Raw genomic sequence first — 14032 nt, forward strand, 5'->3', positions numbered from 1 at the left:
GACCCAGCAATTTCACTCCTAAGTATTTACCCAAGAGAAATGAAAACATAGATCCGCGAAGACTCAGACGTGAGTGTTCAGAGCAGCTTCACTCATAACAACCACGAACACTGTAAGTAGCCCCAGAGTCTATAATTAGGAAAGTAGACGAAAAGAATTGTGATATTTTCGTACAGTGAACTACTTCGCATTAATCCAAACGAATGAACGAACCGATACACGCAACGACGTAGATGCAACTCAAACCGTACTGAGTGGAAGAAGCCAGACGGCAAAGGGTGCATACTGATGATTCCACTTATGTGAACTTCTAGAACGTAAAGCAAATCTCTGAGGGGGATATCAATCAAAACCACGTTTACCTATGGAAAGTGGAAATTGGCTGAAGGGAGGCATAAGGGAAGCTTTTGGAGGGACGGGAATGTGTTAGAGTTTGACTGGGAGGGTAGTTACATAGGCATCCTAGTTATTAAGATTCATCAAATTGTGTACTTAAGAACAGTGCGTTTCCCTGTGTGACTGGCATCGCATCTAAAACTAAACCTCGGTGGTGTTCATTTATCATTCACCTCCACTCCGTCCGCTCCAGCCACGGGGTCCTCCTTAATCTTCCTTGAATACATCCAGTTCAGCTCCTCCTCTGTGACTTTGGCTTTCTTTCCTTTTTGCCCAGAATCTTACCTCAATATTCTCAATCTCTCCTTCATTAAGATCTCTGCTCAAATCTTCTACTCAAATCTTCTACCGTGTCTCAAACAGGCTCTTCCTCCTGGACCCATCAGCAACTTACCTTGCTTTGCTTTCTGACATTGTATTTATTTTCACCTACAAGTATATTATATATTTCCTCATTTCGTGGATCCTCCACTGGAATTTAAGTTACATGAGGACAGGATCCTTACCTGCCATGTTTACATGATACAGGGCTCAGAACAATCCTTAATGTGTTACTTAATAAATGCTTGTTTAATAACAATTAATTAACACTTTTCTGCATTGTTGTGAAGATTAATTAGGGCTGTGTATACAATGTGCTTAACACAGTGACAGAGTAAGCACTCAGTAAATATAAGTAACCATTATCATTCATCATTGTATCCTCAACATTGCCCTACATAGTGACCAATAAATAAAAAACGAGATGGGTAGAACAGATGAATGAATGGGCTGGTGAGTGGATTGGTAGGTGTATGGGTACTAGATGGATGGATGGATAGGTGGGAGGTGGGGGTGGGATGGGTGGATGGATGGATGGATTAGTGGATGGGTGGATGGATGAGTAGATGGATGGATGGATGAGTAGATGGATGGATGAATGGATGGATGGATGGATGGATGGATGGATGGATGGATGGATGATGGATGGATGGATGAATAAATGAGTGGATGGATAAATAGATGGATGGATGGATGAGTGGGTAGGCGGATGGATGGATGGACGGATGGGTGGGTGGGTGAGTGATGGTCTTAGTGAACACCCAGAAATCCTGGGGAAAGCCTAGAGAATCTTTTCCATGGGATTTCACAAGTCTATTTTTGCAGCAGAACGCTCCACAGAGGGAAAGAGGGCAGCTTATGTAACCAGGATCGTTTGCATTCTCTTGAGCAAGTAGACAGCACTTTACATTTCACATTACTGTCTCATATCTCTCCCCATTACCATTTTCAGAGCAACTCATCAAACAGGGTGGTAGCTTATTCTGCCCATTTTTAGGTGTGAAAACTGAGGACCAACAAGTTAAATTGACTCATCCAAGTCATGCATCCAGAGGGTAGAAGGCTGGGCCTCAATCCTGGGTCTCTGGACTCCCCTCTTTCTATCTGTCCAGGGGTGGGGAGTAGTGAGAGCCTCTGGGCTGAGAACATGCCTTCAGGTACTCTCAGTGTGTATTCTAGGAGCAGGCAGTGGGAGCCAGGATTTCGGGGTCCGCAGCTGCTAATGGGTTTCAGGGTGGTGGCAGAAGTGCGAGGGTGACAGCGACTGGCCTGGCTTCCGGATGGAACATCTTGACGTAGCAGTGAGGGCGGGAGTGAGTGTGGGGGCCATCTGCTGCAAAGGTGCTTGTCCGTCAGCAGCTGCTCAAGGATCGAGCTTAGAGAAATGAGGGAAGAGCAGACCCCTCGCCTGCCCCCCTCTACCCCTAAGGGTCAACTCTACACAGGAGCCTCCAGGAACCGCAGCTCAGGTGGTGGGGGAGGGGGTCTGGCTGCCCAGGTGGGAGAAGGCATCAGCTCTCCCTCTCCTCCACCCCTGGGCTCCTGGCTTCCCTCTGAAGACCTGTGTGCCGTCGAGTCCTCCTTCTGCTACTTCCTTTCTGTGTCGCTTTGGGCAAACTACTGCCCTCCCTACGGCCATTTTTATAGCCTGCGGAATGGGCTTCAAGGTAACCTGCCTCATATGCACTAGGATGGGTGTGACCGCCCTAAAACTGGGTTTAGTGCATTTTAGGCACCTGATAAATGTCAAATCCTTCTCCCCTCGGGGTCAGTGTGCCCAGGTCTGCGCCCGAAGGAAAGGTGTCCGACTTTGTCTTCAGGGAGGGGCTCCCTCATCTAAGAGACAAGGATGCCCTTCTGCGCCCTCTGCTGGCTGCAGCAGCACAGTGCCGCCCCAGCCGGACAAAAGACCAGACAAAAATAACCCAGGGCCACACTACCCCGTGCAGTTCCTTCCACCTGCAAACTGACCTACATAGAACTTGAATGTTAATAAAGAAGGTGAGAAAGTAGCTCGAGCCCTTCGTGACCTTACGGGGACAATCTCAAATGTTGGAAGGTTCAATGAGATCGTGCACAAGGTGTGAGCAGGGTCTGGCACTAAGTACATGCTCGACGAATGTTAGCCCTCAACCTTCCATCTCCTGATATTCCTAACAACCAAGGTGGCGGTTAGGCATGGGTTGTTATTATTGTTCTCATTTTGTATTTGGGGAAAGCCAGGTGAAGTGACTTGTCCAAGGGCACACAAAACAGGTTAGAACTGGCTCTCTGTGTCCCAGGCCGGCTCTCCTTCCTTGCTCTTAACGGATGCAGCCACAAAAACCACCCTCACCTTCCCCGCTGTTCCCCAACTCAAAGCAGGCCCAGCGTTCCCCACTGATGGCTCCCTCAGCCCCGCGTGGCACTTCAGATGTCTTGCTTGTGGTTTAATTAATAGTCCTTTGGTCTCCTTCTCAGAGAATGAACTTGGCAGTGCCTGGGAGACCACCCGCATCTGCCGGCTGCTCTAATTTCTGCTCAGCGTTTGAGTGGGAGGAGAGGCTAGGGGAGCAGGCAAGGGCAGATGGGGGAAGTCCCAGGCCAGGCCCAGGGCCTGGGAACAAAACTTTTATCCTGCTCCCACCCCTGGGAGATGTCCACAGAGAGTGGCACAGAGCACGGCACTCCTACCAAAACCCTAAGACCTTCCTCCAGCCCAGGAAGTGCTGCAGGATCTGTCCCCAGCCCCCACTCTCATCACCCCCTGACCTGCTGCCTCAATGCCATGCCCTGGCTGTTCCCTCCACACAAGCTTCACGTCTCAGCTGAAATGTCACCTCCTTGGGTCTGACTCTGCATAATGTGACGCTCTCCTATAGTTTCTCGTCTATGCCCTTGTTTGCCTATCAAATGTCTCCCTACTAAAGCATGAGCTCTGAGTTCTCAGACGCTCGGTCTTGTTCACCACTGTGTCCCCAGCCCTGCCCCAAGGCCTGGCATATGGTCGGCTCCATAATTACTTATTGAAAAAGAATGAGCGAATGAACGCCTGATTGATTCTGAGGGAAAGTGTCCTGGCCTGAAAGTTGGGAAATGGGGGGAATGGTCTCTGTGGTGACCTTGGACAGGCCCCTTTGCTGTCCATGGGCCTCGGTTTCTCAATCTGAAACCTGAAAGGATGGACCCAGTGACCCCAGTGGCTCTTCCATCCTGATATTTTCAGTTCCCATGACAGCGACGGCCTTGGGCATCTGGTCTCCCAAACTCGGAGATGGAAGGGAATTTTAGAGAGACCGTACAAGGGCTTGAGGAAAAGAGGCAGGAAAGACAGAGACCCAAGGAAGGAGATGGTCCCCCCACACCTTGCCCACCTCTACCCATCCTCCACCTACAGGTTCCAGAAAAACTCCACTGATCAGACCCTTGTCACACCGGCTTGTGCTCGTCTTTCATTCCCACTGAGGGTGAACCTCACAGGGTGGAGACCGTATTCTGTACACTGCTGAATCTCCAGGTCCCAGCATCATGACAGGGGCTCAGGAAAGGAGTGAGAATGAATGCAGGCAGAGTCCAGTGATGGAGCGAATGCCTCGGAGCTCCAGCCTCAGCAGCCACTGACCCCGAGGATGCTGACTGCTGGACTGCAACGTTCTCTTCCGTTTCCCCTGCCCTTCCTTCCCTTGCTCAGTCCCCCGTCCCCTCACATGCATAAGCTTCCTCTCCCTACAGGTGCTCCCAAAGGACCCAAAATCGTGATGACGCCCAGCAGAGCCCGGGTCGGGGACACAGTGAGGATCCTGGTCCATGGATTTCAGGTCGGCCTCTCTCTGAGCATCTGGGAGGGTGGTGGGAGGTGGAGGGAGGAGGAGGGTGCCAGCATCCCTGGCAGCGTGCTCTGAGACCCTTCACTTGACCCCCCAGCCCAGACCGTGGGTCTCAGGCTACCAGAGTTGGGTTCTAGGAGGAATGACAAGAAGGGCATGTGTTTTTGCTCACACATCTAGAACTTGGAGCAGACGTAGCTCATAGACCTTGACACGCTTTCCAGCCGTTTTCTGTCTGGCATTTCAGGCAGTCTCGCCCAACCCATCAGAGGAGAATGCGTTGCCAGCCCTGGCCAGGCCAGGACTCTGTCCCCTTCTCGCTCTGGCAGAATGGTTCCACCTGTGACCCGACTCTCCCCTGCTCTGGCCAACAGAATGAAGTCTTCCCCGAGCCCATGTTCACATGGACGCGGGTCGGGAGCCGCCTCCTGGACGGCAGCACAGAGTTTGACGGGAAGGAGCTGGTGCTGGAGCGGGTGCCCGCCGAGCTCAATGGCTCCATGTACCGCTGCACAGCCCAGAACCCGCTGGGCTCCACCGACACACACACCCGGCTCATCGTGTTCGGTACGCTGCATCCGACTGACTGGCGGTCAGGGCTTCCCAGGGGACAAGGCCTGGCCAGCACCATCCTGGGGAGGAGGAGGAGAGAGCAGCAAAGGCCTGAGTCCCCTAAATTCACTCTGAGAGGGTGCCCCACAGGGAGGCATTATAGTTGAGCAGCTAAAACCAGAGAGCTCTGGGTTCAAGTCCCAGACCAACCCCTTAGCAGCAGGGCAGCCTTGGGCAAACTGCTTCACCCCCTCAGTTTCTCCATCTGTACAATGGGGCTGACACTGCTCAGCCCATGGAGGCTGTGTGGCCGTGCTGAGACGGTGCCCATGACACCACACAGCAGGCGCTGGAAAAGGGGGAGCCCCTCACTGCGTACTGAACGCCATCCCTCCCTACTTCTGTTCTTTCCAACAGAAAACCCAAATATTCCAAGAGGAACGGAGGATTCCAATGGTAAGTCTCCACCTCAGATCTTCTTGCCTAAAAGTGAGTGACTGTCAAGACTCCAGGAAGCTCTGGTCCCCAAATCACCCATTTGCCTACCCTTGCCCTTCCCCCAAGCCTCAGGCAATTGTCCTCTGGTTCCAAAGAGTCTGAGTCAGAGGTGGTTAGGAGTGGGCACTGAAACAATAAAGAGGGCTCAGCACCCCAAAGCAGCACTGAGAATTGTCAGGGACCAAGCATGTCCCCACCACCGTCCACGGCGACTCTAGTGCTCCTAGCTCAGACAGTTCAGCTGCCCTGGCCCCAAGAAAATGTGTCCAGCATTGATCATGGGGTTGTGTTCTAGGGCTTTGGACCACTCTATAGGGCAGGTGGGAACACAGACAGATGCCTCTGCTGCAGCCCTTCGTACTGCCCTCCCCAGGCTGTCCCTTGACCTGGGTACCACCCTAGGGGACCCAAACACTGCCCTCAGCCCAGCCAGCCCTCCCCCGCCCCACACGGAGCCGATCTCACAGTTCGCAATGGAGGCCTCCACTCCTGGTCCCCGCTGGAGGGTCCTGATGGCCACTAGAGAGCCTGACCTCCACCCAGCAGGCCCAGGGCAAAGAACAGGTGACACACAGTTATGTGGGACAGGAGGCAGAGCTGGGATTTGAACCCAGTGCCTCCCGATGCTAAAGTTCAGACTGTTTGCTGGGGTTTGAAGCTCTGCTGTTCCCAGGCTCCACACCCCGCCATGCCCATCAGCAAGCACTACGGTGGCTCTGCAGGCTCTGACCTTGCTCCCTGCTGCTGACACAGGTTCCGCTTCTGGCCCCGCTGGCGTCCGGCTCACCTTGGTGCTCGCCCTGACAGTGGTCCTGGAGCTGACGTGAAGGCCCAGCTCCTGCTCCCACCACTCCATCCGGCACTGACACCTCTGCGACCGCTTTTCATTTCTTTTCTAAAATATTTCCAGTCTTGTTCTTAGTCTCTTTCTGTCTGTGTCTTGGCTTCTTCAGTCGGTTTAATTAAAACAAACAGAACGATTTTCCCCACCTCTGTCTGTGGCTCTGTATTCTCCACTTGTTCTATAGCAGCAACTGGCTGCCTGCTGGCGTCCAGCAATGGGACAGGTATGGGGGGGAGGGGTGACGAAGGAGATGGTTGAGGGGTGGAGGTGCAGCTCCGACCCAAATCCTAACAACCAGCTGTGGGAAGTTGCCAGAAGCTCTCAGGAAATCCAAGGTAAGCTGTTGCCATAACAATGCTGCATAACGAATCAACCCACACCTCAGTGGCTTGCAACAATAAGCAGTTATGATTATGTTTCTGTTCAGGATGAAGTGGGAAAGCTGATCCAGTCTGGGCTCATTGGGCAGCTGTACATCAGGGGACAAGTCGACTGGGCTAACCTCCAGGCTGCGGGTTGGTCTCTTCCACGGGTGTTTGTTAAAAGGGCAGCGACTATCTGACATTGAAATCTCTTAGGGTAGATCATCAAAGCTCATGAAAAGCCCCAAACCATGCGAGCACAGTTAAAGCTTCAAACAAGGTCCAACACACATAAGTCAGTGGTAGAGGTTACAGAGCTTTCTACTCAGCCACTAGAAGATCCCCATGCCATTCAGTCACTAGCTCAGAGGGAAGGACTAAGTGTCCCCGGGAGGGGCCTCTCTGAGCTGTGGCCAAAACCTGAGAGTGACCGAGGAGGCCCCATGAAGATTGTACTAGTCTAGACGGGATAGGCTATGCTGCAGTAACACATTAACCCTAGAGTCTCGTTGCCTTGACACAGTACAAATGTATTTGGGGCTATGAAAAACGCCCAAGGCAGTTTGGGCAGTCATCTTTCCTCTTGTAGCTATACCACTGGAACATGTGGTCTCTAGAATCTCCAAGGCAGGGGGAGATGGAGCTGGAGGATCCCTACAGTAGACAGAATAATGGCCCTCCAAAGATGTCCACTTCCCAGTCCCCAGAATCTGCGAAGTCACCTTATGTGGCCAAAGTGATTTTGCTGATGCCATTAATTTAAGGATCTTGAGAGGGGAAAACCATCTGTATTATACACGTGGGCCCAACGTAATCACGAGAGTCCTTGGAGTGAAACAAGAAGACGATAAAAGGAGATGTGATGATAAAAGCAAGAGATTGGGGTGATGCAAAGAGGGGACCATAGCCAGGGAAGCTAGGCCACACCCAGAAGCTGAAAGAGGCCACGAAGCAGATCCTCTCCTACAGCCTCCAGAAGAAACTGGCCTAGCCGACACGTTTAGCACCAGAAGATTCATTTCAGACTTCTAACCGCCAGGAGTCTAAGAAAAATTAATTTGCATTGTTTTAAGTCACTAAGTTTGTGGAAATTTGTTATAGCCTCAATAGGAAATTCATATAATGACACGGGATGCTTTTAAAGGCTAAGTCTACTGGTGGCGTAGATCATCTGGCCAGAAATAGTCATGTGGCCCTAACCTAAGTGCAAGAGAGGTTGGGAAGTCGTCTTCGTATGTACCTTGGAACAGGAAAGGGAGTGGTGAACACAGAGCATTATGTCTGCCGTGGAGAAGCAGAGGCCCGAGGAGCCAGAGGAGGGAGGTCTGGGAGGCCCCATCACCAGCAAGGGTCCTCACCCAGCTCTGCTGAATCAGAGTGACGTGGGCTTCTCCTCCCTTCCAGTGCCGGAGAAATGTGACCTCACTGAGCCCTTTGTGCCTCTCCCAGGCCATTCGAATGTCCGGGGAGTCGGAAGCCATTCCTACAAAAACTCCAAGCTCCAGACACACCGGGCTGGGGATTAAGCAGGGGCTCTGTCTCCTTGCTCTCATCACAGCCTCTTTGCCTCTGGCCAAGTCAGGACCTGGATGACCATTCAACTAATTTCCAGCTTGACTCTCAAATGTCTGACTCCCTAACGTGTCTGGAATTCCAGACTCAGACACTCATCCCTACTGTTACTCGCCTCTCCCGCTGCCTATCTGATATGTATCTCCAAGTTCATGTGGCTGACGCCCAACTTTTGATTTTCTCGTCCAGAACATGCTCCTTCCCCTTTCTCAGGAAGTGGTACCATTTTCAACCAGCTGGCTGGGTCAAGCATTTAGCTGTTATCTTAGATTCATCTCTTTCCTTCATCTCCCCACATCCAATTCCACGGCTTGTTGACTTGTCTCTCAAAACTCTTCCTGAACTCACTCACTTCTCTCCTTGTCCCCTGCCACCTCCCTATACAAGGCTACGTCTCATCTGGAAAACTGGCTAAGCCTCCTATCTGATCTTCAGATTGCCCCCTCTCACTGTCTGATCTCCCCATTGTAGCCAGAGGAATCCTTGTAAACATAAATCATTCATGGTGCCCTCCGACTTGGAACCTTCCAGTGGTTTATCATACACTATAGAATGAATGCCTGTGTTTTCCCGAGTTCATATGTTGAAACCTAATTCCCAATGTGATGGTGTTAGGAGGTGGGGCTTCTGAGAGGTGCTGTGGTCATGAGGGTGGAGTCCTCAGGAATGACATTAGTGCCCTTATAAAAGGGACTGCAGGGACGCTCCCTCATCCCCTTCGCCATGTAAGGACACAACAAGAAGCTGGAAATCTGCAACCTGGACAAGGGGCCTCACCAGACTTGAACATGCTGGAGCCATGATCTTGAACTTCTCACCTCCTGAACTGTGAGAAATAAATGTCTGTTGTTTATAAGCCACCAAGTCTGTGACATTTTGTTATAGTAGCCCAAACAGACTAAGACAGCATCACACAGGAAATAAATCTAAACCTCTTACAAGTCAGACACGATGTAACCCAGCCAGCTGACTCTCTGCTTCATTTTCTCTCTCTCTCTCCCTCCCTCCCCACATCCTTTATTCACACTCATCTTTTCATTCCCCAAACTCTTCAAGCTCATTCCTGCTTCAGAGCCTTTGCTCTGCCTGTTCCCTCTGCCTAAAATTCTCTTCCCCTTGACCTTTGCGGGGCTGACCTCTTCTTGCCATTTAGATGGCAGCTTAACGACCACTTCCTTAGAAGGACCTACCTGACCCCCATGCCCCTCTCCATCACGCCATCTCTAATTCCATCTCTGAATAACACATATCACTACCAGATGCTTTTCCTATTTACTTATTTCTTTATTGACAATCTTTCTCCTACCCTTGGCCAGAACATCAGCCTTTGAGTGTGGGGACATCTGTATCATTCATGTTTCTGTCCTCGGCGCTTAGACCCAAGCCTGGCACATGACAGGTGCTCAACGACTATTTATTGAGTGAATGAGTGAATGAATGAATGAATGAATGAATGAATCAGCACCTCCCAAGGCCCTTTGTTAGGCACCCAGGCTGCCGAGATGAGTAAGACTTGCTCTCCATCCTGAAGGAGTTCACAGTCCAGTGATGGGAGAAATTTCACCCAAGGAACTAAGGAACCTCAAAGTGTGATAATGCTCAGCACAAAACCTCCCCAGTGCTCTGGAAGACTGAGATGGGAGAGATTCATTCTGCTGGGGTGGGAGGGAGGAGTCAAAGGAAGCCAAGGAGAACAGATCACATATGGACAGAGCTTTGATAGAAAAAGAGAGGCTGACTGGGCAAAAAAATGGAGGAGAGTATTCTAGACAGAGAGAAGAGGAAAGGCTTAGAGGAAGGACAAGTAATAACATCAGTGCTTCCAAAAGCACATTAATACACTCAATACATGTTTATTGCCATTCGCCATGGGTCAAGCAGTGAGATGAAAGCTGCCGATTAAATAGGAACAGTCACATGGTTCTCGTATCGGTTATCTATTGCCGCAACGATGCTGTCTAGTGAACATCACCAAAATGTGGTAGTTTAAAACATCGGCTATTTACTGTATCTCATTAGGCTATGGTCAGCTGCTGATCTGGGCCAGGTTTTGCTGATCGAGGCTGGGCTCCCTCTTGCATCTGTAGTCAGTGGCTGAGTCAGCGGGGGCCTGGCTGGTCTAGGGTGACCTTTGCCGGGATGACTCAGTTCAGCCCCATAGAGTCTCTTATCCTCCAGCCGATGAGCTTGGTGAAGACGGAAGAACAAGAGAGAAAGCTCGAGCACACAAAATTTCTCATGGCCTCAGGGAACTTGCACTCTGTCACTTCTGCTACAATTTTTTGGCCAATGGAAGTCACGAGGTCAGCCCAGATTCAAGGGGTAGAGAAATGGATTGCACTTTTTTATGAGAACGTACGCAAAGTCACATCGCATAATGTGCGGGTACAGGAGGAGGCAGAATTAGGGTCTTCTTTTTTTTTTTTTTGTAATCTACAAGAGCCCTACATTCTGCACTCGATGTTCCAGAATCTTAGTTTCCCATCCACCATGTCACATACTCTCATTTAAACTGGGAAGCTCAAACGACTGCTCACGGCGATTTCTCTTTTAAAAATATAACAAATAAATGATCCATACATTCAATAAATATTTGCGTTTTCACGTTTTGCAAGCTAATAGCAACACTGAAGCAGATGATTTTCAAGTATTGAAGGCTCTTGGACAGTCATCAGCATAAACATCCAGGCCCGATCAGCAAACAACAGCCCCATAGTACCACCTGCCTCTCAACTTACTTCCTTCTTCCTGCTCCATCTGCTTCCTGCCAGCAATCCTACCAAAGCCTCTTTGGCACGATGCTTTTGCCTGTTTTCTGGAAGGAATAAAAAAGATTTGTTCCCTGTCTTTGCCTTAATAGAAGGAAGCCCATATAGGCATGAACTTGGAATTGCTTGGCCCTATTAACAGTGCAGTCAGTGTGTTCCACTGACCCCTAAAGCACATTAATATCTCAGCAGCAAGTGGATGGACCACATTAAGTGGCAGGGACACACCTGGAGAGAGCCAGCTGACTGTCACAGGGGATGAGTTGACCGTCTGCTTTGGGCTCTGAATTTGAGGATTCTGTGTCCAAAATAGGCTGGAAAGCAGGGTTTATTCAACCTAGGATTGAGGGGAGGAGGGGTGAGTAAAACAGAGCCCAGCTGAGAGGGAGATGGATTCTTCGTTTACTTGTCCACTTGCTCGTTCACTCATCTGACAAACTCTACATGTCCTTCCAGCCTGGCCCTATGCCAGGCAGGGAGACACAGAAACAGGTGGGGCAGAACCTGCCATGGAAGAGCCCCCGATCCATCTGGAATGACATACTGGAGGGAAGAAAGAACTGAAATTCTATGTAATAAATATTGGAATAAAAGTAGGAGAGAGCACAGTGGGGTCGCAGAAGGGATGACTGTTTACTCAGGGGAAGTCAGGCGAGGCTTCTGGGAGGTGTTGGCACTGCAGCCAGGCCTTGAAGGGTAAGGAGGGAACATCTAAGTCAATGTTGCCACCTTCACAGTTGGGACCCAGGTCAGTCCTGATACCTCAGCTGTCTCTCGGGCGCTAGCCCAAATGCTACCGTCACTGGGAGGGAGAAGGCCTCAAGTTCTGGTACAGTTTGCATTGTCACCTGAGGCACATCCTGTCTCGAAAAAGGCAGACCAGCCAGACACATAGCTGCTGCTCTGAGCCTGACAACAGCTGAGTCCTCATCCCACGGAAGTTCCATCTCTGCCTGTTACTATTCCCGACCACAAGTGAATCCTGGTCCCCGTCCACCATCTACAGACACCCCACCCATCGTGATGCTCTGACTTTGCAGAGATAGATGGGGCTGGTTGATGGCCACCTTGGGCCACTGTACCATCGTGTCCTTGTGTTCAGTTGCCTGGGCAGAGACAGAGATCCTTACTGGACCTCAAGGGGGCCACCTCCCACCCCCAGAGGATTGGCCATGGTGCAAGCCCACCTCCTCCGGGTCCGTGGAGCTCTGAGTTGCACTCACCAATGAGCAGTGCCCACAGCTCCCACCTAGTAGTCTTGTGTATGGCGGCTACTAGATGGCACCGTTCTCTAGCCTGGGCTCTCGAGCTCTGAACAACTAAGGAACCCCATCACTCAGGTCACAGGAAGAGGGGGAGGCACATGCCATTCATTCCAGGGCTGCCCCTCCTGGAGAAGAGGGTCTGTGCCAGCTCTGTCGGTGGCCCCTTTGCCCATGAACCTGCGAGAGAGGCGAGGGCTGGGGTGGCCATCTTCTCCTTAGTCTTGGGGCCCCACAGCACCCCCGAGGGGAGTCACATGGTTCTTCTGCCCCCTCTGGCCTCCATGAATGGAGACGTTCACCCCTCCTGCCTCTACCCTCACCTGGCTATTGGCCAAACAGGAGAGGATCTGGGAAAACATCTATGCCACGGGCAACAGTAATGCCAGCAGCCAGTTTCACCCAGGGTTGCGGTGACCTTGTCTGTGGGAAGACGTGGAGCGGTTAACTGTGGCTCCAACACAGGCTCCTGACTCAGAAAGGCTATAGGTTTTATGACATGCCTGAGGGTGCACAGAGCTGGGAAAACAAAACCAGAACCAAGGTCCCTGCAGGGGCGCTGACAGCCCCAGGCAGCCCCCACATCTGGATGCACACCCGTTTGTTTCCAGGGCAGGGGTGGGGCGGGCGGGAAAATGAAAAAGAGACTCAAGGAGAGACTGAGCGCTGGTCCTGGGCGCTGAGAAGGCGACTCAGAGGGGAGGACGGCTGGGAGGAGTCTGGAAAGAGAAGTCGGGACTGAGAAGGGGCTGGCTTGGAGAGGGGGAGGGGAGCCAGAGAGGGTGAGAAGGAAGAAAGGAAAATGGGCGGTCAGCTACCGAAAGCAGTGTGGGGCGCTGTGAATCGAGTGCACCCTGAGATTACACATCCTGGGAGACAGGAGGCTCCCTGGAGGGATTTGAAGATGGAGGGTGGAGGGGACGGTGACTGGGTCACTCGGGAGAGGAATTCTGGGGGAGAACTCTCCAGTCCAGTCTGCCCCCTCAAAACAGAGAGACCACGATCAGGCCCGAACGAGGGGTGAGTGAATGGAAATGAGGTAAGAGATAGAAAAGAGACAGAGAGACGCACATTCAGAGGGAGGAGAAGGACAGAGATAAAGGCAGAGAGATAGAGACACAGAGACAGAGAGACACATACACAGAGACGGAAAGACACACAGAGACAGAGAGAGAACGAGACAGAGGCAGGAACAAAGAGAGACAGAGACAGAGACAGAGACAAAGAAATGAGAGACGATGAGAGAGAGAGACAGAGAAAAGCCAGTCTAGACAGAGAGACAAAGAGAGTGAGACACAGAGAGACAGCACAGAGAGAAAAAGGGAGAGACAGAGGCAGAGACTGAGATGAAGCAGGAGACCGGCCCGCAAGCCCAGCCGCGGAGGTGGAGCCGCACATCAGACCAGAGACGGGAGTCTCCAAAAGGCACTTAAGCTGTTCTGGCAGTGATTGCACCCTTGGCCTCCTCCAGGGAACGACAGCCCTGAGTGATGGGCGGAAGGAAATAGATGTGCAAAATATATGCATTTTTCTAAAATGGGTCCAATCATCAGCGACAGGCCTAAATGTCAGCACACACAGCAGAGCCCGGGCTGCCAGCTGCGTTGGACTCTGTGGCAGAGCTTCCCAGGGCAGTTGCCTGGCCTGCCTC

General features: G+C 51.5%; 1 protein-coding gene across 1 annotated transcript in view; it reads left to right on the top strand.

The window, feature by feature from the left end:
• Nucleotides 1-6562, top strand: part of IGSF21 (immunoglobin superfamily member 21) — a 133605-nt gene extending 127043 nt beyond the window's left edge. The window contains exons 6-9 of the mRNA XM_011379759.2: nt 4429-4514; nt 4898-5090; nt 5493-5531; nt 6327-6562. Coding sequence (XP_011378061.2) covers nt 4429-4514; nt 4898-5090; nt 5493-5531; nt 6327-6400 — 392 coding nt within the window. The 3' untranslated portion in view covers nt 6401-6562. The remainder of the gene's footprint in view (nt 1-4428; nt 4515-4897; nt 5091-5492; nt 5532-6326) is intronic.
• The last annotated feature ends 7470 nt before the right edge of the window (nt 6563-14032 follow it).

This window comes from Pteropus vampyrus, unplaced genomic scaffold, assembly GCF_000151845.1.
Source record: "Pteropus vampyrus isolate Shadow unplaced genomic scaffold, Pvam_2.0 Scaffold374, whole genome shotgun sequence".
In the NCBI taxonomy this organism is placed as follows: domain Eukaryota; kingdom Metazoa; phylum Chordata; class Mammalia; order Chiroptera; family Pteropodidae; genus Pteropus; species Pteropus vampyrus.